The sequence below is a fragment of the Ipomoea triloba genome, chromosome 12 (genome assembly GCF_003576645.1).
Source record: "Ipomoea triloba cultivar NCNSP0323 chromosome 12, ASM357664v1".
Classification (NCBI taxonomy): Eukaryota; Viridiplantae; Streptophyta; class Magnoliopsida; order Solanales; family Convolvulaceae; genus Ipomoea; species Ipomoea triloba.
In genome coordinates, this window is record NC_044927.1 from 4,765,765 (window position 1) to 4,791,827 (window position 26,063).

General features: G+C 36.8%; 5 protein-coding genes across 7 annotated transcripts; all 5 read left to right on the forward strand.

Moving 5' to 3' along the window:
- The first annotated feature begins 3,136 nt into the window (after positions 1-3,136).
- Positions 3,137-10,563, forward strand: LOC115998346. 3 transcript variants are annotated; one of them, XM_031237896.1, is made up of 12 exons: positions 3,137-3,317; positions 4,274-4,432; positions 4,524-6,004; positions 6,183-6,481; positions 6,604-6,690; positions 6,775-6,893; positions 7,116-7,353; positions 7,503-8,686; positions 8,863-8,911; positions 9,019-9,254; positions 9,423-9,530; positions 9,845-10,563. In XM_031237896.1, the coding sequence occupies exons 3-12, from the start codon at positions 4,588-4,590 to the stop codon at positions 10,071-10,073; spliced, it is 3,966 nt and encodes a 1,321-aa protein (XP_031093756.1). In that variant the 5' UTR covers positions 3,137-3,317; positions 4,274-4,432; positions 4,524-4,587; the 3' UTR covers positions 10,074-10,563. The 3 variants fall into 3 exon arrangements, with proteins under 3 accessions (XP_031093756.1, XP_031093755.1, XP_031093757.1); XM_031237895.1 differs by having other exon boundaries at positions 4,274-6,004; XM_031237897.1 differs by having other exon boundaries at positions 4,274-6,004; positions 6,201-6,481.
- A 3,219-nt stretch (positions 10,564-13,782) lies between these two features.
- On the forward strand, positions 13,783-15,847 carry LOC116000218 (UDP-glycosyltransferase 83A1-like). Its single transcript, XM_031240249.1, has 2 exons — positions 13,783-14,318; positions 14,892-15,847. Exons 1-2 carry the CDS (start codon positions 13,826-13,828, stop codon positions 15,761-15,763), a joined length of 1,365 nt encoding a protein of 454 aa, XP_031096109.1. The 5' UTR covers positions 13,783-13,825; the 3' UTR covers positions 15,764-15,847.
- A 1,238-nt stretch (positions 15,848-17,085) lies between these two features.
- LOC116000001 (UDP-glycosyltransferase 83A1-like) lies at positions 17,086-18,780 on the forward strand. The gene is made up of 2 exons (XM_031239990.1): positions 17,086-17,687; positions 17,784-18,780. Exons 1-2 carry the CDS (start codon positions 17,216-17,218, stop codon positions 18,671-18,673), a joined length of 1,362 nt encoding a protein of 453 aa, XP_031095850.1. The 5' UTR covers positions 17,086-17,215; the 3' UTR covers positions 18,674-18,780.
- Positions 18,781-20,145: 1,365 nt separating this feature from the next.
- Positions 20,146-21,716, forward strand: LOC116000324 (UDP-glycosyltransferase 83A1-like). The gene is made up of 2 exons (XM_031240396.1): positions 20,146-20,644; positions 20,719-21,716. The coding sequence occupies exons 1-2, from the start codon at positions 20,161-20,163 to the stop codon at positions 21,606-21,608; spliced, it is 1,374 nt and encodes a 457-aa protein (XP_031096256.1). The 5' UTR covers positions 20,146-20,160; the 3' UTR covers positions 21,609-21,716.
- A 1,695-nt stretch (positions 21,717-23,411) lies between these two features.
- LOC115998573 (UDP-glycosyltransferase 83A1-like) lies at positions 23,412-25,307 on the forward strand. Its single transcript, XM_031238170.1, has 2 exons — positions 23,412-23,961; positions 24,077-25,307. Exons 1-2 carry the CDS (start codon positions 23,421-23,423, stop codon positions 24,964-24,966), a joined length of 1,431 nt encoding a protein of 476 aa, XP_031094030.1. The 5' UTR covers positions 23,412-23,420; the 3' UTR covers positions 24,967-25,307.
- Positions 25,308-26,063: the final 756 nt, after the last annotated feature.

The window sequence follows — 26,063 nt, forward strand, 5'->3', positions numbered from 1 at the left end:
AAAAAAAAAAAAAAAAAAAAAAAACTATAGAAAAAGACATAACATTGAAGTTATACAAATTAAAAAACATAATGTTTTTTTTTAAAGGAAAAACATAATGTTATCTACACAAAAAAAAAAAAATTTGAATCGAAATTTGCACCATAAATGTTACATTCCTTTACGTTCATTAATTGACTATAACTTAAGTTAATTATATGAAATTAGACTATATTACAAAAAGTTTAGAACTTATATGAAATTAAAAAAAAATTGCTATTTGCACAAAAATATTGAAAAAAAAATATTTGTAGTTTTTCAATTATTCATTGTTCGCTGTTTTAGTCCCTAATTTTTTTTATAGTTACAATATACACTCCTAACTTTAAAAAAATTACGATTTTAACCCCTTAAAGAACAAAACTATTATACTCTATTAAAATTATACTTAGTACATGTGTATTTTAAAATTTTATTATCTCCATTCTTTATAACTTTTACATTTTTATATTTTATTTGCAAAACAGAGAATTGACAACCTTCTTTTCTAAAATTTTTCTCTTCAATTTGGGTACATTGTCCATATTTTTCCTACGCGAACATGTTAAAATTTAGGTCTTTTTTTAAAAAAATTTTTACAAATAAAATATTGAGAGTAAAAAATATTATAACTAAAAAAATATTAAAAAGAAATACTAAAATACTCATGTACTAAGTAAAATTTAAATAGAGTTTAATAGTTATTGTAATTTGTTTGAAGAGTTAGAGGAGTATAATTGAGGAATTAACAACGCATTTTCCCTAAAATATTTTCATCAAAATTTGCACTGTAAATGTACACTCCTATGTGTTCATTAATTGACTGTACTATATACACCATCAGTTAATTACACTAATCACCCCGTGTAACTCAAAATTGTGAACTTTTGATGCAATTAATATTAGTTGTGCTCTAACTAACACAATTAATATTAGTTGTGCTCTAACTAACATAACTAATTTATGGTACTTTTATTTTCTTTATTTTATTTTTGCATATTATCTCTCCACCGTGGCACCGTGAGATTATTTAGGATTCATCGCATGAGACACTTACTAAAAAAAGTCAAATCCAAAACTTTTTATTATGTCATGTTTTAATTTTAATTTATGTTATTTTAATTCTATTTATTTATTTAGAATTATTTTTACTATTTTGGAGTGAATAATAATGATGGAAACCAGGATGTGCAATAGTTGTATATAATCCATATCTTCTCGGAACATGGAACTCCCATGAATAATTGATATGCACTAAGGTAACAAAATGACAGGACAATAAAATGTTGTCTAACTAGAAACTTTATTTTATGTTTTAAGTTGCAAAATGATGCAATTACAATTTTGATGCACAACATATATATAACCAAATTCTAAAATAAATTCATTGATATAAAAAAAAGTATTATGCTTAAGCTATCTATATCTCTATAGTATTTTCTTACTTTTAAAACTATACATTATATTATTGTCATATCATCAACATTTATATTAAATAGAAAGAAGTCTTAACACTATTGTATATATATAATTATCATTTTGTTTAAATAATAGTTGATATGATGTTTTTTTTGACAATATATATACCTTTCTTCAAATTTTATATCCTCAAAGTATAATTAACCACTATTGGAGTTGACTTGGGGCTATGGTTCCACAGTTTCTTAGTAACCCTATTAGGCGAGACTGCATGATTTGTGAAGTCGATGTTGCTTTATCTCCCAATTAGAGAAAAATTTTCTTTGGTATAGTTTTATTGAATAGAAATGAAGAGTTTGTGGCTGTCAAAGGGGGCTGCCTTAACTGTATCGTTGATCCTTCTGTGGCCGAATTATTGGCATGCAAAGAGACCTCCTATGACTTAGAGAGAAATGTTGGAAGGAGGTTGATATTCAAACTAATTGCTTAAATGCTTGCAACAACATTATATTAATGATGATAGAGACAATCTTACTTATGCTAGTAATGTCATCAAAGAATGTCGCTCTCTTCTTCGAACTAGTGGGGGTCCCCAAGTTATGTTCACTTCTAGATGCAATAATATTCTTGCTCATAGATTAGCCAAGTTTGCTAGCTCATTATCTTGTGTTCTTACATGGGAGGGTGAACCCTGTAATTGTCTCCAGGATAATTTTTTTGATTGATTAATGCAGTTGTGTTTGTTTGGTCTTAAAAAAAATACTACTAAAAATGAGTTATTTGTGTCTTTAGTAAATAACAATAAACATTTTTATTGGTACATATGCAAAAAAAGTATAAACTTTCTGCATTTATATATAGTTTACAAATGTGTGTTTTTTAAATTTTAACAATAAGTATCTGTACTAAAACTATTATTAAAGTTATATATATCAAACGCTATATAATTATATTAAAAAGAATAAACATATTTTAAACATATTTTAGCTATATATTCAGAAGTCAAATATATATTCTTTCTTGAATCATGTAAACTAGAGTTCACTGGCTTTCTTGGTGGAATAGAAAAAGAAAAAAAGAACAATATGATATCACAATATTTTTTAATATGAAATTAGAAGAAATATAATTGAATTAATATAAATTAACTAAAGTTGGTACAATTATTTTGAGAGTGTAGAAGCTAATAATAATAGGCCCCACCGATGAGGTTGCCAAACGAGCTAAGCTAAGTATGGCGGCGGACAAGTACACTCGTTCTCGTTCAAGCTCCCGCAAAAATTTGAAAAACATAAATCAATTTTCCACATGAACAAAAAAAAAAAAACAAAGAGAACAGCAAAAAAGAAAAAAAAGGCAATCTTAAAAAGATAGCAATCAACAACGCGTGCACAAAAGGCGCGTGGTCAAAAAAATCCCTCAATTTTCTCACGTTCACACGGGGCTGTTCTAGACTTCTAGATGCTAACTTACACCGCAAATCCTAGCCCTCCATATCCTAGGCATCTCCATCAACGGCTAATTTAAGATGTCCATGTACGATGCCGAAACTCGTCGATATTTCTCTTCCCTGTTTCAGCTTCGGACCCCTCCGAAGCTAGAGGCACGGCCCGAGCCTGCCCTGTTCGCTTCTGAGTTCGTTGAAAAAATATATATACAATTCCGCTCCGCACTGTATCAATAGCTTTATCTTCGGCCCTGTCTGAAAGAGCCCACCCACCCCACCCTTACTCAGCTCACCGTTTTAGTGAGAGAAAAGTGAAGGCAGATCTATAGACACATAATATATACAATCATATATAGCAAGTGTATGCATTTGCTGAAGTTACAGCTGAGAAAAATCACAGTGCTTTGATCTCCATTATTGCAGCTTCTTCAGTGTAAGTTCGCCTACACAGGAGAATAAACGCTTAATTCTTTCACCTTTCACTGAGATCATTGCCTTTGGAGTTTTGGACACTCGTAGAGCTATGAGTTTGGTGCTTTGTAGCTTGTGCTTGCTCAAAGATTTATAAAAAATTTCTTACTTATTTGCTTAAAATCATTTTTGTGTGTGGTTGCCTAATTGTGGTGCAATTGCCAGTCAGAGTTATGGTAAAGGATTTTTGAGCCTCAAATTTGGTGAAATGGGTTTAGAATTTGTTTCTCCTGGAATGTTTATTGTGTTTGTTCATGTTTGGGTGCGAGGGTTTTAGGAGTTTAATTGTGGCATGCAGTGGCTTTTCCTAGGGTTTTTAGTTTGTGGTTTCTCTAGTGCAGCTGTCAATTTTTGCATGTGCATCTGTAATTTATGCTTGACATAGTCTGGGTGTAGATTAGTGACAGTCTTAAGTGCACTAATTTTAATTTAATTCATTTTCGTGATTATGTGCTGTCTCACTGTCTGTATTTTCATGTAATACCACTATATGTAGCAGTATGCTTTTTTATTTCGTGTATTTTTTGCTTCACAATATAAGGGGATTTCTTTTTGAAGCTAATTTCAGTGTTCTCTTAGTTGACTTGGGCTTAACTGAGTAATGCAGTAGGATAATTTATAGAATAATTAAAGATGGTTATATTAGTATAAGGGGAATAAAAATAGTTGTGGGATTTCTGTATGACTGATTGAATCCAAATACAGTGTTGACATCTGATACTAATTTATTTAATTTGCCTTGGTGTTGAGTGAAGTCATCGATGTTCCATTTTAATGGGAAAGCTCAACTCTTGCAGTACAAAATTAGTATCGTAAATCTAGTAGTAAAATGTTTGATTAATATTTGTTAACTTGTGTATAGTTTCTGCTTTTCCTTTCACAGTTTGGAAAGTTCACCTTTATATGTTTTGCTTACAGCTTAATCTGCCAATAGGATCCAGAAGTTCTCTGTGCCTCTAGGAGTTTGCTCTCAGGGTTGACATTGGCACTTAGGTGTCTGCTGAAACTAATACTCTTTCAATCAGTGATGAGATCACGTAGGCTGATAACGCTGAGTTCTCCAGTTTAGCATGCAAGGTATGTCTACTAAATTGGTAGCCCCAGAGATGTGAAAATCAATGATCTTGTAAGGTAACTATTATCTCAGCAGATTGACAAATTTTGATAGATTTTGGGATCTGTCTGTTGTACGTTTCTTTTGGAGTGGCCGTGTTACACCCGTACAACTTGGGATGTCGCAACCTCAGCCTAGGCAACAGCATGAATTTCCTGACATACAGATGTTGCAGCGGCATATAATGTTCAAACAGCTTCAGGAACTGCAGCGTCAAAGGCAACTTCAGCAAATAGGTGACTTGAGTCAGCAGAATTATATGAATCAAGTTTCGGTGTTTAATAAGCAGACTTCTGGGGTTCAACTGCCCCCTATAGTTAATGGAACACCAATCCGTGACACATCACAAATATTTTCTGCTGGAAACATGCAATTGATGCAGCGTGGTTCCTCTATAGTTGATCATGGATTTCCAAATGGATCAATTTTTTCACAAGGTCAAAGTCAGGCTGCAATGGGTGTATTACCGCATCAACTTAATATGTCTATATATGGAGGATCTGTTGTTGGCACAGGAAATAATTTGAATCCTTACTCTGCTTTGCAAGGGCTATCTAATGAGACAACCAGTGTCTTGACTAATAGCAACAATAACCAATTGGAGCTACCCATGTTGCAACATGCAACTTTCAACAACTCTTTTATGAGTGGACAGTCCAATGCATCTAGCAGTGATTCTGGTCATGTTTTCATGCCGGACGTTGCTTCTGTTCCCAAACAAGTGTTTCAAGAGAAGAACTTCTTTGGACAAGTTCCTGTTCAAAGTTTGGATGGACTTCTAGCTGGAAACTTCCAGCAAGTGAGTGCTTTGCCAAGCAAATCATCAATGCAGGAATCTTGTGGTAGCCGAGAACAAGTAAGTTGGTCTGCTCTCTCCGCACCAAAGCTGCCAAACATGGGTAATTCTCAGAGCTCTTGTTCTCTGGATCCACTGGAACAGAAGATTTTGTTCAATACAGATGATAGTTGGGAATCTAATCTTGGTGAGCATGGTAACTTGGGAATGAGTGGTTTTGGAAGTGCATTGGGAAATTCAGATTGTATGAATTCTTTTCCCTCTGTTCAGAGTGGTAGTTGGAGTGCCCTTATGCAGTCTGCGGTTGCAGAGGCTTCTAGTAGTGATACTGGCCTCCAAGAGGAGTGGAGTGGCTTGAGCTTTCAGAATCCAGAACTTTCAACTGAAAACCAGCCCTCTAATTATGTAGACAGTGGGAGGCAACAAAGTAATTGGATTGATAACAGCCTGCAGAATGCTTCATCACCTAGTTCAAAACCTGAGTTTCTGAACCAAAGTTATAGTATGAGCTGCAACTTCCAGGGTCTTCAACAGTTAAATCACCAATTTCCTGGACAGAAAGAGGAGATACACTCTGATTCTCCTAAATATGCTGGAAAGTGGTTGGATTGTAGCCCACGACAAAAGCAACCAGTGAAGGAAAGTCAGCTGGTTCAAATAGCATCACCTGCTCAAAAATCTTGGCCCAGTCAACATTATGAGCATACAGAGCGTGGCCAATCCCGCAGCAATTTAACAGGTTTCCATCTATGTCCTTGTAATTATAATAACAAAAATGCAGGACATGTCTGCCCTCCCCCTAGATTATACGAATGCTTAGCCAAAGTTTAAGAACTTAAGAGCAATGTGCCTGGCATGCATATTTGCATTGTTTGTGGACTAATTGTTGTGACAGGCAGGTTAATTTTCTGATTCAGTTTTTGGTTTGAATGAAGGGAAATCTGGAGAAGTCAATACAGAAGTTAATGAGGAAAAGTCTCCATTGAATAATGTTACTGCTGTACCAGAGAAAAGCACAACTGAGTTTAAGCAAATTGTTGATCATGAAATCAATCAACATGTTATGAACTCTACAGGTGCAGACTCTCTTGGAAAAGAGAATTATCTTGACAGCAATCAATCTTGTGTAGGACTTGGATTGAGTGGGAAATTGTGGCTTCATGGGACTACAACACATCTCCCCATGGTAGATAGTCAACAAAAGCCATATCATCAGGTAGACCCTAATGCTCTTTCTTCTTCTTTTTTTTTTTTTTTTTTTTTTTTTTCCCTGTGGATTTTCACAGGAAAATGGATACACTCTGAACTCCACTGACAAGAATGCTTTGTATTTCACAGACATCTCAGGTCTTAAGTGGTAGTGAACAAAGGCACTTGGGGCAATATAACAATAATGTCTCTAATATTATAATGGCTCCCGAACAAGTAAGGATGAACATTTTTAGGAATATAAACAACCTTAACCATCCAATTATCTATAATGCTGATCCTGTTTACCTTTTGTAAAAGGTCCAATTGCCACGCCACCCAAGTAATTTCATTCCCCGTGGAGACAATGATGGACCTATGCCTAGTCTTCTGGAAACATCGCCTAGCTTTCATGGCCAAAGTACCACTGCTGATACAAGGTATCAAATGTCAAAGTTGGATTACCTCCATATGCACAGCAGAAAGCAATTTCTGGCCATACTTATTCTCAGACTTAAGTGTGCTCTGATTATTTGTACAGTCATCCTTCAAAATTAAGCTGTTGCTTGCTAATCTATGATTCACTTGTCTAAGTTATTTGCTTCATGTTATTATTGCATAAATCTTAGAATCCTATTTCCCTCTTCTCCTTTCTGTGGTAGGAAACATCTGCTACACCGGTTTAACACGGATGGCAAAATTGTGGAGCATGGAACAGGAACACAGTTTAATTGTAAAGAATTTGTTCAATCATCTGAAAGGACCCAGATGAAAGCCTCTGAAACATCTTTTAATCAGCCAGATAATAGCTCTTCCACTTCTCAAAGCAATGGCGTAAGGTTGGGGTCACCATCTCAATGGATACCCAGATCACACGCATCTCTTGAACCTTTACCTATGGTGAGTTCGACAGAATGTTCACTCTATAAATCCATGTTTTCATGAGTCATTTCTTCTACTTTATAAGATTAAAATTTATGAAAATGTTTTAAGTGTTATATCCAATTGCAGGGAGTTTGTAACATCACTTTTCCTTTAAAATTTTGCAGTCGTATAATCAACTCCAAAATCAAAACCTTCCTTTGCCTGCGGCGAGTCATTCTCCACAAGCAATGTTTTCTGGCCAGGCAACTACTCCCTCTTTGACCAAAGAGGTCTCTCATGTAACTGCTGCCAACTGTCACAATCAAGAATTTTCAATTCTGGAGACTATGCCAGTCAATAAGCTATCAGTTGTCTCAAATGTGAATCAGCAACCAGGGCAGTCAATGCTGCCAGACGTTCAAGCCCAACAAAATCAATTTCAGTTGGGATTCCACAAGGTCTCATCTAGTTTGCTTCAACCTACTGCTTCAACAACTAGCAGTCGTGAGCATACTACAAGGAATTCAGAGGGGCAACACAATCAAAGCTCATTTAGAGAAGGGGCTGAAGTAGTTGATTCTTTGCAAAATTCACAAGGATTGGATAGCAAGCAAGGGGAGCAGAATAAGAATTATCCACCAACTCCCTCTGCAAGAGATCTTGAAACTTTTGGCCATTCTTTGAGGCCACTACTAGGTCACCATCAAAATCAGGTGCAGTCCCTGATGAATGCTGAGAGTGACCTTAATAAGATGTCAGGGAAATATACGGGGGCCAGAAATATGGAAAAGAACGAAGTGAATGCAACACAGTATAATTTACTTTCACATCAGGAAAATAAAGTTTTTGGCTTCTCTTCAGAGACTAGAGAAGATCAATTTAACAAAGATTTTTCCCAGACCCCAGTTCAAGATAATTCACTGATGGTAATGCTTGGTCAGGCTAATCAGACTGTCAGTGCCAGCATTGCTTCTAACAAGGTAGAAGAGGGTAGGAACAGTTTACAAATGGCTCCCCCCTGGTTCAAGCATCATGGAAACTCAAAAAATGGGCAGATCTTGTCAATGCTAGCTGCTAAGAACACTTTACAACAGTTAGCTGTCGGTAAGACCCTTGATAACTTGCAAATGAGTAGCTCCATTTCGAGAGCAAATTCATCTGATGCCAGTAAAGGGAGCAACATATGGCCAACTACCTCTACAGTTTCAGTAGTTGGTACACAGTTACCAAACTCGTATGAGTTGCCTTTGAATGTCTCAGACCAAAATTTGGCCATCAGGAAGTTGAAGAAGCGCAAGCTTGGCTTCTTTGATTCTCTGCCATGGAACAAAGAAGTGACTCAAGGTTCACTAAAATGTCCAAATATCAGGTGTGGAAATTGTACTTTAACATTTTTCTTGATGACAGCATTGGCATTCTACAACAAAACCCTTTTCTACATCTTTGAAGGAATTTTTTTTTTATTCAATTTGGACTTTGTCTTCACTCATTTACTAAAGTTGAGCACGTGATCTTAACTTGCTATATCTCTGTTAATTGTCTCAGCATGGCAGAATTGGAATGGTGTCTAGCTTCAAATAGAATAAATCAGAAGGTGTGTAATTCTTGGTGAAACTTAACTCTTGCAACCCCCTTACGATGGGTACATATATTTTATTAGCTTTTTAAAGTTGTTTCTAACTAGCTTGCTTTTTTTAACAGGTGGAAAATGAGGCTCTATTAGTTGAAGATTTGGCTCCAATGCATCGAGCAAAGAGAAGGCTTACCAAGACAACCCAGATAATGCAACAGATTTTTCGTCCAGCACCAGCAGTCATTGTCTCAGCAGATGCCTTCTCAAATTGTGATAGTGTGGTGTATTTCGTTGCTAGATTAGCCCTAGGTGATGCATGCAACATGGCTCATGATTTTCACAGGCAATTTACTGCTGGTGATATGTAAGATTTTATCTGTAATGGGTTACCTTCACTTCTCCCCATTTCACCTTGAGCAATTAAATTTCGTTAACCCAACACATATTGAGACAAGAATGGGTAAAATTTTGAGACTTGACTTTAGTAGAGATTCCCTTGCTCTAATCACCATTTGTTTTCAAATGTCTACAGGTCATCCGACAAGGTAGAGAGTCCTGGCACACTTCATGGCACAGATTTCTTAAAAACCATGGAAAATTTCATCTGTAGAGCAAAGGGGCTTGAAGCTGATTTCATCAGGTAGGGGTCATTGTTATTCCAAGATTCATTTCCATGTCTTGTCACCTTCATAACTGCTTAGTATAGCCAAATAACTGAAGAAGTATAGTTGGGAGAACACATTCAATTAAATTGACAGTTTGATTTCTCAACCATTTATTTCTTCACAGTCCTTTACTATGGGTTTTCTCACACTTTTAGAGGAGCTACGAATGGCTCCTGCATAATGCAGAATGAAATAAATGATCCTTTGCGGCCTTTTCAAGAAATTGTTCTTTATGGTGATCTTTTATTTTTGAATAAACTTTTAAATCACACTTTGGTTTATGATGCAGACTGGAGAAACGAGCTTCCATCTTAGACTTGAAGGTTGAATCACAGGAGTTGGAGAAGTTCTCTATCATCAACCGTTTTGCCAGATTCCATAACAGGGGCCATAGTGGTGCAGTTGATACATCTTCTGGGTCCACTCCTGCTGTGCTAAAATCAGCCCCACAGAGATACGTTATTGCATTTCCAATGCCTAAGACAGTGCCAGAGGGAGTAAATTGTCTGTCTCTATGATCATTGATTGACTGGAAGACAACGCCATGCCTGCAGGTCTCTGGTTTCATGTTCTCTGGTATGCATTCAAATTGCTCCAATCTATATCCTATGCTGGCTCACAAGTAAACACCAAGGACATGCAGAAGAAAATAACCTTCAAGATAAGTTAGGTGCAATTAATTATACCAGTGAATTTTTAAATCAAGGCCTGCCTTCCATCACCTTTCAGACAGTATATATTGCTTGTTGTATATTAACTTTATGGCAATCTAGTTCTAGTAGTAAGGAAATCATCAATATTATCTTTTGAAGAAGCTATTAGGTTAGGTGATCCATATGAATGCACGATGGATACCAAACTTGATAAACTATGGCTAGATGTATTATACACGTATCTGATAGTTTAGTTTTTGAAAGCTTTCATGCTCAAGTCTCTGCATGCTCTGCAATATTACATAATCAAGTTGTTGAGTCACAGAAGTGTACTTGGGGGTTGCCATTGAATGTTTGTATTTAGTATTGTAATCCAACAGGATCCCTGAAGAGGGTTAAGGTTTTCAACTAATCATCCTTTGGTAAAACTTGTGCCTATATTTACCCATTCTGTCCCTACCCCTTCATTGCATTTTACCTTTGGCAGTAGACAGTAATATCTTAAAAAAAGTTACCCAACTATGGGATTGGGAAGGTGCTGTTCATTAACTGATGATATCTGCAGAAGCAGAAAAGCTTTTTTATGACCTTTATATTTACAAGTATTTATTATGAAAGATTTTGTGGACCTCCACTTCAAAGGCAGGTGGTGCATGTCACAGAAAGGACAAGGGCAGGCTTTATTGTGTTTGATTTGCCACATTGAAATCAAGATACTGCTGACTTTAATGTTAAAGTATCAGATAATGGCAGTCACATGGTGGAAAGTGATGCCTGAGATTGTTTGTTGTGAGGAATAAACAAAAAAGCAAAAAAAAGTCAATCTGCATATAATAATGTTTGGTTTTATAGACATAAGCAGGCTTGTCTGTGGTTGGTTGGATGAGAGAATCCAGGGAGGGGTCTCTTCCCTAAAACAGGACAATTTCTGCATGCTGACAACAATTGGGTAATATGTTCACTCCTATGAACAAAGATTTCTGCCTCATATCATCTCATCATTCTTTACCACACTTTATGTTTTTTTTTTCTCCAATGTTATTATCACAATCCACAGGTCAGTTATCACCACGTGGAGGGTGAGGTGCATTTACGGTTTTACCCTCTTGCCTCCACCCTCTGCCCTGTGTGGGGATGGTAGCCAGGTGTACGATTGGATCTTGTATTTACTGTCGAGATCCTTGATGTAACTGATGTTTGGTAGACACAGCCTTTCTGTCCCTGTACATAAACAACAATGATGACAGTACGACAAGAATTCTGACATATTGAGACCAAGATACTGAAAACCTCGTATCGAGTCCGATCATAATTTTCAAAATCGCATTAACTCCTATTAAAATTAATAATCTATAATTTTTTTTTGAAGATATAATCTATAATTAATAATCGCTCATCTTTTCAGTCCATCTAGAGTTCTAGACTAATATGTATTCTTAGTTCAAAGATGACAATGAAGTACTATGGAAGTGGCTACGGTACCATATAGAATTGTATTAAACAAACATGCATGCTATTTAAATATATAAATATATAATATAATCCAACTAAAATAGTTCTAACTATCATAAAAAGAACTTGATTTTCCTTTAAAAAGGTTTCTGGTTTAAGTTTTGCAAATAGTGATAGAGGTACTTAAATGAAATTTTAGCTAGTTGGAGCCTAATGTTTGAATAATGTCAAGTATTGATAAAAAAGTTGAATTGTGTAAAAAGTCATAATTTGTTAAGATGTACCAATAACATACATGTGATCTAAATAGAAAGAATTTGATTTTAATTTCTATAAAGTCTCATATTTAAATATTGCTAATGGAGTAACCGCTTTGAGCCTTACGGTCAAAGTACCTATGAGGCCCCTATACTATAGTGTTTTGTTTAATGTATTCCTTTTACCTTAATTTTGTTCAATTTAATCCATATACTTTAAAAAGTGAAACAATTAAGGACAACTGCGTGGACCACGGTCCAAAACGACGTTGTTTTACGCAAATTTTTTTCACGCGACTCATTGCAACATACATTTTTATCACTAATAATGTACATTATTCTAAAGCATAATGTACATTATTCTAACTCATAAAGTAAATTATCTTACCCCATAAGTTTCAATATTTTAATACAAAATGTAAATTATTCTAGCACATAAAGTACATTATTCTAACTCATAATGTACATTATTCTAATTTATAAAATTCAATAATGTCGTTTTGGATTGTGGTCCACACAACTGTACGGACTGTAATTTGCCAAAAGGTCAGATAGTAGTTTGACTTCAAAAGTAATTAACATACGAAACAAATAATGTGCCAATTCAAGATGTAAAAATGTTTATAAAACTAGTGGTTTTTAATCTTTTATTAATGTGAGCATCTAAGATAAGCTAGCCCAATATTATGGATTTTGCTGAACTTTCCAGTGGGCTAATCTCAACAGATCTATCAAAATGGGCCCGGATTATAATTATACCATGTACTAGAGTCCAGCTTATATTGTGGACATTGATCCAAAATAACTTTCAGATTATGTGTCTGCAGTTAACATATTATGAGCCTTCAATTTATTTACCTGCACAATTTATTAATTGAAGACACGACACATAATATGTTAATGTAGACACATAATTTTTGAATCAGAGTTCACAATACAAGGTAGATCTTGATCCATATGATATAACAATTGATGCTCACTCTCTTCGACCCAGTTGGACGGCCCAATTGAACGGTAAGGACAAATTATTGTGTGGACCATAATCCACATATAGTGCTGTGCAGACCATAACAAAAAATACATTTTTAATATACTAAATGTACATTATTTGATGGTACGGTTCACGCACTTGTATGAGCCATAATGATTGAACGTAAGCCTACCATCCAAGTCTTGGATCCCATGATCCATCTTGAATTGTTTTGTTTCAACCGTTGTCTTGTAAATCTCGAGGAAGAGTCATAGGAGTTTGCCTATGAAAACCTATTGACCAGGCCGTGTAATCAAAACATTGATTTAAAATTCGGTGTAATTGTATTGAAAATGTGATTATAGTGAATTTCTCCGGGATTATAGAAAAAGAGTCAAGTAGAAAAATTACTTCATCTTCAAACAACTATAAAATTATTTGTTTCATTTACTCCACTTAAATTTTTACCACATATAAGTTGTTAAATTTTTTACTTGATTTAAAATTTCTTGAAAAACTATTTTCTGCTGCACAATTTTGTTTTGACTATATAGCTAAGTAGTCAACATCACTTTTTGGAAGTGTTTAGAAAGCTTAACTTAGTTAATTAAGTAATTGTTGATTCTGATCCGATCCGATCCGATGATGTAATCTTGAAAACCACATTTCTTGGCAATTGATTAAGAGCCAAAATTAAAGCAGTGAAATCACCAAGAATTGCCCATCATTTTCAGTCCAGCTAGGCCATCTCCCAATCTATTATTTTCCGTACATTCATTTCAATTCATTAACCTAGCAAAATGACGACAAGATTGGAAAAGATTCCCAGCTTCAACTCGGCATAAAACATCAAAGCTACCAGACAATAGGATGACAACCTAAAATGTATGTTCTTCTTCTGCATTGCCAGCAAACCATTCAAACAATCTAAACCAAGGATGGGAAACCCACATGTCCTACTCATTCCTTATCCCGTTCAAGGCCATGTAATTCCTTTAATGGAGCTGGCTCAGTGCTTAGCTAGGCATGGCATCAACATCACCTTCGCCCTCACTGAAACAACTCACAACCGGATACTAAACTCATTAGCACTAAACGATGTTGCATTAAATGATGGGATTCGTCTGGTTACTGTGTTGGATGGCTCAGAATCAAATGAGAGTAGCAACGTGCCCGGGAAACTGTCTGAAGCCATCTTCAAAATCATGCCAGGGAAAGTGGAGAAACTCATACGGGATATCAATGCATCATCGGAATCTGAGGGTGAGAAGATCAGTTGTGTTGTTGCTGATCAGAGTCTTGGATGGGCTCTGGAGTTGGCAAAGAAGCTGGGACTACAAACCGTGGCATTCTTGCCTGCTGCAGCAGCAAATTTGGTGCTGGGATTTAACATCCCCAAGCTAATTGATGATGGGATAATCAACATTGAAGGTGGTGGCAAGTGACAACTACTATTTTTAGTACTCGATCGCCAAGTATTTTGTGATCTGATAACATTACTGTTATTTGATCTTTCATAAGAAAGGTTTTAGATTCTAATCCCATCACAATTCAAAGGACAGGATCAAACGGCTTACCACTATGCCAAAAGGTATAGCTAGTAGTGAATGCGTAACTTAAGCGCTGACCACTACACCAAAAGTTATAGCTAATAGCAAAGACAACTTTATTTCCTTGCACCGTTTGTTAGGATTAAGCACTTACCACTACACCAAAAACTATAGTTAGTAGTGAAAACACAATTTTATTACTACTATGCCAAAAGTTATACCTAGTAATGCAGACGCAAATTTATTTTTTTTATAGATTGCTAATTCAACACATTTTTTGTGATTAGGGTGCTGGATTTCACCTTTCACCCACTTTTGCCCAACAATCTCCTAACCATCAATTGATGGACTTGGCCCTTTACCTGCCTCTACCCAACACAGTTTAGAGATACTACTTGTAGTCTACTAAGGTAATCATAGTACTAACTGAAGGCATGTTGGTTAACTTTTTCAGGTATTCCAGCAGAGAACAAGACATTTCAGTTTGCCCCAACAATGCCATTCATGAACACCTCAGACTTTGTTTGGGTTCGCATGGGAAATTCGACTATGCAGAAGATCATTTTTCACATGATGTTAGGCAATAACAAGTCTGTAAAATCAGCAGACTGGCTAATCTGCAACTCGGCCTATAATCTTGAACCAGGAGCCTTTTCCTTATCCCCAGAGATTGTTCCCATTGGTCCTCTTTTAGCCCCAAAAAGCCTCACAACCCCAACTTCTCCAGCCGGATCTTTCTGGCCAGCAGAACCAAATTGCCTAAAATTTCTTGATCAACACCCGCCACGCTCAATCATTTACGCAGCATTTGGAAGCTCCACAGCTTTCAGTGAAGCACAATTTGAAGAGCTAGCCAAGGGGCTTGAGCTAACAAACAGGCCTTTCTTGTGGGTCGATGCAAACAGGAAAACATACACAACAGAACGGGGAATGGTGGTGAATTGGGCACCACAGCAGGGGGTTTTAAGCCATCCATCTGTGGGCTGTTTCTTGAGCCATTGTGGTTGGAACTCGACCATAGAATCGGCTATCAATGGCGTGCCGATCCTATGTTGGCCTTACTTTGCTGACCAGTTTATCAATCAAAGCTACATCTGTGATGTATGGAAGATTGGGGTGGCTTTGAAGAGAAATAATGGAAGTGATGGGATCATAAAGTGTGAAGAGATCAAGAACAAGGTGGATCAGTTGCTTGGAGACAAGTCGTTTAAAGAGAGAGCTTTACATCTCAAGGAAGTCACAAGGGCTAATATTGCAGAAGGGGGTAGCTCACACAATAACTTGATGAATTTTATTAAATGGATTAATGCTAATATCAACATGTAAGCAAAATACTGAACAATGGTAATAACTACTCTTTTGCTCCACTTTCACCTTTGTTTGCCAATATGATCAATTGTGTCAATTCAATCTCTTTGGCTCGCTTCCTTTTTTGTCCTCCAATGATCTACTACTTGACTCAATTTTCTTCTAAAACAAATGTGGAATCAATCATGTTTTATTAAACAAGGGAATTTGAACCTAATTGATCAAATGAAGTAAACGAGGATCTTTTTAAACATAATACTAAAGTTTAAGAAAAAAATAAAGTGTAAACATGGGATAAAACATGATCAAATAAAAACTTGTCAGCAACAAACCGCCAGTCTCCAAGACCAAGTTTGCAATTCACCTTTAGAAATGGCTTGGACAACATTGAAATCATACAATGGTTGTGGCACTCCTCAAAGGATTGAACAACATACCTACCATGTTTAAGCATGAATTTGGCCTTACACCCAACCGTATTACAAACACTACACCACTTCAAAAAATATTTAAATAAAAGCCCGTATATAATTTTGAATCTTCAGTGTACAAAAATTTGTTTATTACATTTACAGCATGTTTGGTTCACGGAATGAATTTTAAAGGGATAGGAATACTATTTCATAGGTAATGGAATAGGTAAGAAATAAAATAGAAATTGTATTATTTTGTTTGGTTCGTCGAAGGAATAGACTTTAAGAATGTAATTTCAATGTTCAGTTAGTTTAAGGAATAGAAATGAAATGTGTTTAAAAGACATAAATACTCCTATATAAAAAATGTATTATTATTATTATTACTTACATTTTTAATATATATTAATAATTATAATATAATACAAAAGGGCATTTTCGGTATTATAGTATTAAAGCTATTCCCAAATACTTGGGAATAGCTAATACTAGGGAGTCCCCTAGGAATGGCTATTCCCCTGCAAAGGGAATAGCTCATTCCCGCGAATGCTATTCCTAGGAATAGAATGACGAACCAAACAGTGGAATAGATCTATTCCCGGAAATGATATTTCATTCCCGACTTATTCCACGAACCAAACACGATGTTAATTTGTTTATGTTTTTTATTTGTCCTCTTATCTCATAACCTTTTAAAATAACATAATATAATTTTTGACGGACTATAATTGAAGAACTGCACCGGCTGCTACAACACATGGAGGAAGTGAAAGTGAAAGTAAATTCTAGAGTCTTCCAAACCTAGAACGTGGACATCGTCATCATCACATGTAAAACACAGTAAACAGATACATGTCACTACTGTATTCAAATATGCCAAAACTAGCCCATATATTTTAAAAATTTAAAAAGATTTGGGAGATCTTTGTACCTCACCCATGGCCTATGGGGACAACAATGGCATTCATAGTATACAGAGATCATTTGCTATAAGACTGTGCGAGGCAAGAATTGAAGAAGCAAATTAAATTAGAGGATAAAAAATAATCAATTAACGATGAGAAAGCCACATATCATAGCCATACCATATCCAGCACAAGGCCATGTTATCCCTTTAATGGAGCTTTGCCAGTACTTAGTCAAGCATGGCTGCAAAGTCACCTTTGTCAATTCTGAGTTCAACCACAACCGAATCATCGAGTCCATGTCGGAGGCAGACAATGTTATAAACCTCGTATCGGTCCCTGACGGGTTGGCAGTGGAGGAGGACAGGAATGACCTGAAGAAGCTAACAGAAGCACTGTTTGAGGTTGTTCCAGGGAAGCTGGAGGCTCTCATTCATAACATAAATGAGTCGGATGAGAACAGAGTTTCGTGTGTTATTGCCGATGAAAATTTGGGTTGGGCGCTTGACTTGGCCAACAAATTGGGACTCCAGACAGTTGCTTTCTGGCCTGCTGCAGCTGCTTCTATAACCATGATGTTTAATGTTCCGAAGCTAGTTGATGATGGGATTGTTGGCAACAATGGTAATATATATATAACTAAGAAATATTAACTTTATTTTCTTAGTGAACTAGTAATTTCGTTCTCACACAAATTAAATATACATTTGTTGTGACCAGGAGAAATACTGAGAAAGCAGAGCATCAAATTGTTGCCTCTCATGCCGGCTATGAACACTACAGATTTAGCGTGGAACTGTTTCACCGATCCGGGGTTACAGAGGCTTATTTTCGATCTGGCATTCAAAAACAATGAATCAGTGAAATCAGCAGAGTGGCTACTCTGCAACTCATCTCAGGCGATGGAATATGAGGTATTTGCAGCCTACCCGAAGCTGATACCTATTGGACCATTACTAGCAAGCAACCGTCTTGGGAAAACATCAGGCCACTTTTGGCGGGAGGACACAGATTGCCTGAAATGGCTCGACCAGCAGCCATTGAACTCAGTCATCTACGTTGCATTCGGAAGCCACACCATTTTCGACATGGCAGAGTTTCAAGAACTTGCCCTTGGGCTTGAACTAACCAACAGACCATTTTTATGGGTGGTTAGGCAAGGGTTTATTGAGGAATCTGAAAATGCTTACCCTGAAGGGTTCATAGACAGAACTCGCAATCGTGGGCGGTTAGTTGAATGGGCTCCTCAGCAGAAAGTGTTGGCGCATCCCTCTCTCGGTTGTTTCCTGAGCCATTGCGGCTGGAATTCCACCATTGAGGGTGTCAGCAATGGCTTGCCTTTCTTGTGCTGGCCATACTTTGCTGATCAGTTATTCAACAAAAGTTACATCTGTGATGTTTGGAAGACTGGTTTGGGGTTCGATAGAAATGAGAATGGAGTCATCGGACGACAGGAAATCAAGAACAAGGTGGAACAATTGTTTGGGGATGAAACCTTCAAAAGTAGAGCCGTGGATCTTCAAGGAGAGGTGTTGTCTTGTGTTAAAAGTGGAGGGTCTTCGAATCGGAATTTCAGTAGTTTCGTTAACTGGATTAAGGCAACTGATTAACCAAAACACTGTTGGTCAAAACTGCGTGATTCACTGATAATAATCAGTCAAGCAACATTATATATTGTACTTTGTTCCTTGAATGAAACCAAAAAATGTTTCATAAATTACTTGTTCCCTTTTCCTATATTTGTTTCCTATATTCAATTAGACACTGATGATGGACTGAAACTACTCCATATTGTATGTTAACTTGTTAATAATACCATATAATCACAATGCATAAAAAAATACTCATAATTCTTAACAATGGACTACGGGCTACGCATGGCCTCGCTGCTATCAGATGACATTCACGCCTTCTTCAATTTTGATTGGGCAGGGTGTCCCACTGACCGCAAGTCCACTAGCAGATACGCTGTCTTTCTAGGCTCCAACTTGATCTCATGGGTGTCGCGCAAACAGCGGATTGTGACTCGTTCCTCTATTGAAGCTGAATATAAATGTCTGGCCGACGTATCTGCTGAGGTTACCTGGGTCATTTCATTATTAAAGGAGTATTGCATTCAGGCCGACCGGCGTCGTGTGATAATCTTGGCGCAACCTACATGTATGCTAACCCAGTATTCCACGCGAGGACCAAGCATGTCGAAATTAATTACCACTTCGTCCGTGATAAGTCGCTTCTGCGGATTTCCGGGTTAACTTTGTATCTACGAATGATGAATTAGCGGACATCTTCACCAAACCTTTACCAGCCACCCGCTTCACAGCTCTACGAGACAAGCTCAATATTATCACACTCCAACCTTGTGCTTGAGGGGCGTGTTAGACCAAGTATTAGCTGTCAGCTTAAAGTCCTAGTCTTAAGCATATTATGTAGAGGTGAAGCTTTGTATTATTATCTGTAATTGATTTTGGAATAATGGAATAACAATTTACTCTCTCATTAGAATGATAACGGGTATTCCATAACACTAATTTACAAAACCTTACGCACCATCAAAATAGCAAATTAACACAATTCGTTGATGGCCAAACACCCCTGTGGCCCCCAGGGTAAAATTGATGCTCTAAACATTATTATTATCCCAACTTTTTTAGACTATGTGAATGTCATTTACGCACCTTACACCCACAAAAAGCTAATTTTCCAGTGCCGAGCATCACCATAATCTGGGCTTCTAGCCGGCAAAGATTCCAGTTTTGGCGGACTAGATTTGTAGCATACATTGCAACAAGCTAAAAGGCATGAAGTGAAAAGGAATCCTACACTCTTAGCTTCCACATCGTCATCATCACTTGTAAAACACACCATATACAAAGAAGCCGCCGGATATTGTCAGCAGCTTCCAATGCGCCAAACATAACATAGCCCAATATAATTGTGCTATGGACAAGACAACAAATTTAAGGCATTTCTAGTTTTCAAAGATTTACTGGTTTCATCGAAATCATGCTAGTGGGAGGCCTATAAAATGATGTTCTTCTGTTCAGAAATTGTAGCAAGAATTGAAGAAAGTTAGAGCTTCAAAACTAACCAATTAATGATGACTAAGCCACATATCATAGCCATACCATATCCAGCACAAGGCCATGTTATCCCTTTAATGGAGCTTTGCTTGTGCTTAGTCAAGCATGGCTGCAAAGTCACCTTTGTCAATTCTGAGTTCAACCACAAGCGAATAATTGAGTCCATGTCGGAGGCAGACGATGCAGACAATGTTATAAACCTCGTATCGGTCCCTGACGGGTTGGCAGTTGAGGAGGATAGGAATGACCTGAAGAAGCTAACAGAAGCACTCTTTGAGGTTGTTCCAGGGAAGCTGGAGGCTCTCATTCATAGCATAAATGAGTCGGATGAGAACAGAGTTTCGTGTGTTATTGCCGATGAAAATTTGGGATGGGCGCTTGAATTGGCCAAGAAATTGGGACTCCAGCGAGTTGCTTTCTGGCCTGCTGCAGCTACTTCTCTAACCATGATGTTTAATGTTCCAAAGCTAATCGATGATGGGATTGTTGGCAAGAATGGTAACAACTTTATTTTCTTAGTGAACTAATAATTTCGTTCTAACACAAATTAAATATACATTTGTTGTAACCAGGAGAAATACTGAAAAAGCAGAGCATCAAATTGTTGCCTCACATGCCAGCTATGAACACCACAGATTTAATTTGGAACTGTTTCAGCGATCCGGGGTTACAGAGGCTTGTTTTCGATTTGGCGTTCAAAAACACTGAATCAGTGAAAGCAGCAGAGTGGCTACTCTGCAACTCATCTCAGGTGATGGAATCTGATGTATTTGCATTTTACCCAAATCTGATACCTATTGGACCATTACTAGCAAACAATCGCCTTGGGAAAACATCAGGCCACTTCTGGCGAGAGGACACAGATTGCCTGAAATGGCTCGACCAGCAGCCACTGAACTCTGTCATCTACGTTGCATTCGGAAGCTTCACCATTTTCGACATGGCAGAGTTTCAAGAACTTGCCCTTGGGCTTGAACTCACTAACAGACCATTTTTATGGGTTGTTAGGCAAGGATTTATTGAGGAAGCAGGAAATCCTTACCCTGAAGGGTTCATAGACAGAACCCGCAATCGTGGGCGGCTAGTTGAATGGGCACCTCAGCAGAAAGTGTTGGCGCATCCTTCTCTCGGCTGTTTCCTGAGCCATTGCGGCTGGAATTCCACCATTGAAGGTGTCAGCAATGGCTTGCCTTTCTTGTGCTGGCCATACTTTGCTGATCAGTTATTCAACAAAAGTTACATCTGTGATGTTTGGAAGATTGGTTTGGGGTTCGATAGAAACGAGAATGGAGTCATTGGACGACAGGAAATAGAAAACAAGGTGGAACAATTGTTTGGGGATGAGAACTTTAAAGCTAGAGCCGTGGATCTTCAAGCAGAGGTGTTAGCTAGTGTTAAAAGGGGAGGGTCTTCGTATCGGAATTTCAGTAGTTTCGTTAACTGGATTAAGGCAAAAAATTAAACAAATCTCTGTTGGTAAAAACTGCCTGATTCACTGACAATAAGCAGTCAAGCAACATTATCTTTTGTATTTCTGTTCCTTAAATGAAACCTACAAATGTTTCATAAATTACTTGTTTCCTTTTCCTGATGTTTAATTAGACACTGATGCCTTTTCCTGATATACAATCACAATACATAATTTTGGTGATTTAAATACCGTTTCCTTTAACCAACTTGGTTAGTGTGAGTAGTCGTCCATTCTTGTCCCTTAAGAGAGGTCAAGAGTTCAAACACTATCCTCCCTCTTATGGAAAAATCAATCTAGCCAGCAATTTATCCCTTAATTGGGTCGGTCTGGTGCAAGCGAGGATCGGTCTAAGTATGGTACGAGTTTAAAGGTGTGTTAGGGTATGCTTAGGACACTTCAAAAAAAAAAAAAAAAAGAAGCAAATATGGTCCATAAAGTGTTAATGTTATGAGTAGGACCTACATAATTAATCATAACATATTATGTTGATGTGTTCCTAATTCAAAAGTGTATTGAATAGATGCAAACTCCATAAAAGAATTGAGAGAGAAAGAAATATAGAAAAAAAATAGAACAATTTGTAAGCATTATTATGCTAAATGTATTCACATAGTTTTCCACAAATTAGGTTTATTGCAATTTGTAATTCTTTAGTTTTTTGTTTTGTTTTTGTTTTTGTTTTTGTGTTTTTTTTAACTGTAGTTCTTTAGTTTATGTAATTTAATCTTTTACAATAGGATCTTTTAGGATAATCACTTCTGAGAAGCATTAACTATATATAGTGATGATGTCTAGAAGTAGTTATCAAAAATATGTGAGAAAGAGTTAAAACTAATTCTCTTGATGACATCACCTCTAATATATTGGAGCATCAACAAAGAGTGGATATAAATATCAACTCATTTTTTCACAAGAAAGAATGACTTGATGGACATCATCTCATTGTGATTTGCTCTCTCACGCAAAACTTATCTCTCAACGAAATGGTTTAAACTTGAGATTAGTGTGATGCTCAAATCATTCAATTTTATGAGCAATTTCACCATCTAGACAATGATGTCATGTTGGAAGTGAATCAAAATCTACTTGAAACTTGCAAAATATTCACAACCACCAATTCATGAGGAATAGAAGTCTATGAGTTAATTTCATCATTGGTAATCTTGGACTTATCTATACATTGCTCGTATGTGTGTGCTCACACTTTAGCCCGGGCTGCACGTTCGTACATTGATCTTCATAGTTGGTTTGGTGTCCCCCCTCATTTTATTTCTCAATTGATTAATTGAGTTTGTTTCTTTCAAAAAAAAAAAATACATAGCTCGTACAGTTATACTCTCTCATAATTCTAGTGGAATTTAGTTCATATTATGACCTGTTTGGTTGAGTGCAGTTTGGTCAATTTTGTACTAGCATGAAGCGAAACATAGTATAATTATTGAATATATATTAGTGTATATATAGACATATTTGTATAATAATATAAAAATAAAATTCAGAGAAAATACTGCGAGTATAAACCAAATCTGGCAGTTATGAATTGTAGCAGTCATCACGTACTGATCAGCCATCACGTGTAAAACAGTAATGCAACGATGTAACGTTCACTGTATTACTTCAAAGAAACTGTCAGTCTGGGAGATAAAATTGCCGGCAGCTAGCAAAGGGCCAAACATAGCTCAATAATTTACAAAAATTGGCAATTCATGTCCACACAATCCTAAGGATAACACGTACAATAAATTTCAGAGTGGATGGTGTCCACAGATTTACTCAATTTCGTGACTGCGGGAGGCCTATACAATGCTGTTCCAACACAAATTGAAGAAGCAAATTAAATTAGAGGAACAGAAGCAATTAACGATGAGAAAGCCACATATCATAGCCATATCATATCCAGCACAAGGCCATGTTATCCCTTTAATGGAGCTTTGCCTCTGCTTAGTGAAGCATGGCTGCAAAGTCACCTTCGTCAACTCTGAGTTCAACCACAACAGAATCATCAAGTCCATGTCGGAGGCAGACCATGCAGACAATGCTATAAACCTCGTATCGGTCCCTGACGGGTTGGCAGTGGAGGAGGATAGGAATGACATCAAGAAGCTAAAAGAAGCATTCTTTGAGGTTGTTCCAGAGAAACTGGAGGCTCTCATTCATAACATAAATGAGTCGGATGAGAATAGAGTTTCGTGTCTTATTGCCGACCAACATTTGGGTTGGGCGATTGAATTGGCAAAGAAATTGGGACTCCAGCGAGTTGCTTTCTGGCCTGCTGCAGCTGCTTCTCTATCCATGATGTTTAATATTCCAAAGCTACTCGATGATGGGATTGTTGGCAAGAATGGTAAAATTAAACAGCTTAGCTTGTTCCACAACACAAATATTAACTTTCTTTTCTCAGTGAACTAATCATTTCGTTCTAACACAAATTAAATATATATTTAATTTGTTGTAACCAGGAGAAATACTGAGAAAAGAGAGCATCAAATTGTTGCCTCTCATGCCGGATATGAATACCACAGATTTAGCGTGGAATGGTTTCAGCGATCCGGAGCTAAAGAAGCTTTTTTTCGATCTGTATTTCAAAAACGTTGAATCAGTGAAAGCAGCAAAGTGGCTACTCTGCAACTCATCTCAGGTGATGGAATATGAGGTATTTGCAGCCTACCCGAAGCTGATACCTATTGGACCATTACTAGCAAGCAACCGTCTTGGGAAAACATCAGGCCACTTCTGGCGAGAGGACACAGATTGCCTGAAATGGCTCGACCAGCAGCCACTGAACTCTGTCATCTACGTTGCATTCGGAAGCTTCACCATTTTCAACATGGCAGAGTTTCAAGAACTTGCCCTCGGGCTTGAACTCACAAACAGACCATTTTTATGGGTTGTTAGGCAAGGGTTTATTGAGGAGGCAGAAAATCCTTACCCTGAAGGGTTCATAGACAGAACCCGCAATCGTGGGCGGCTGGTTGAATGGGCTCCTCAGCAGAAAGTGTTGGCGCATCCCTCCCTCGGCTGTTTCTTGAGCCATTGCGGCTGGAATTCCACCATTGAGGGTGTCAGCAATGGCTTGCCTTTCTTGTGCTGGCCGTACTTTGCTGATCAGTTATTCAACAAAAGTTACATATGTGATGTTTGGAAGATTGGTTTGGGGTTCGATAGAAATGAGAGTGGAGTCATCGGACGACAGGAAATCAAGAACAAGATGGAACAATTGTTTGGGGATGAGAACTTCAAAGCTAGAGCAGTGAATCTTCAAGCAGAGGTGTTGGCTAGTGTTAAAAGGGGAGGGTCTTCGTATCAGAATTTCAGTAGTTTCGTTAACTGGATTAAGGCAACAAATTAAGCAGATCTCTCGACTGTCGGTTCAAACAACTTGTTTAGTTTGGGTCTAATTTTGCTTGGATTTAGAGTCTCTCACCTATGAGAATAAGGTTTCACCATAACCAAACCTATTGAGAAAAGAGAGTTAGAAGGGAATGAGTACACCAAGTGCTTGTTTAATTAACTCACCTAGCGAGAATGAGACTATGACTTATGTTATAGTCCACAATGTCCATGAGAGTGGCGTTGGCACTTATACCACTACCTTAATTTCATTGTTGAGCATTGTGTGGCTTAGTATCTTAGAACACTCATGAGTATCTATGCATGGGTGTTTGATCTAAATCCTCCCTTTTAACGCTATCTTTTTCTTTTTTTCTTTTTTTTGGAATAAGGTCCAAATTGGCCACCGAACGTTATCTCAAAGTGCACTTAGGTCACTGAACCAAAAAAAGTGCGGTTAGGCCACTGATCACTCCAAATATTTGCAATTTCACCTCATAGTAGGCTACCATCCATTTCATCATGTTACTTGCTTACGTGGACGGTGAATTGACATTTTAAAATAATTTTTAATAATAAACTATTAAAATAAAAAATTAAAATAATTTCAAAAATTAAAAAAGAAACACACACCATAATAAAGCAAAAATAGTTTTGTGAAAAAACTTGAGTTTTCGTAAATAATAATAATAAATAAATCTTTATATATATAAAAACAAAATCCTCCGAAACGAAATCTTCATCCCGCCTAAAATATTGTACATTAAAACAATTAAAATAATAGAATAATATTAAAACAATACAATTCATATACTACAATTCGTATAAACAATAGAATAATATTAACACAATCAAATTCCTATACTACAATTCCAATACAATTCCTATAAACAATAGAATAATATTAAAACAATACAATTCCTATACTACAATTCCAATACAATTCGTATCAAATAAATCTGCTATTAAAACACGAAATCCAATACTACAGAATAATATTAAAACAATACAATTTTTATCTTTATATATATAAAAATAAAATCCTCCAAAACGAAATCTTCCTTCCCGCCCAAAATATTGTACATTAAAACAATTAAAATAATAGAATAATATTAA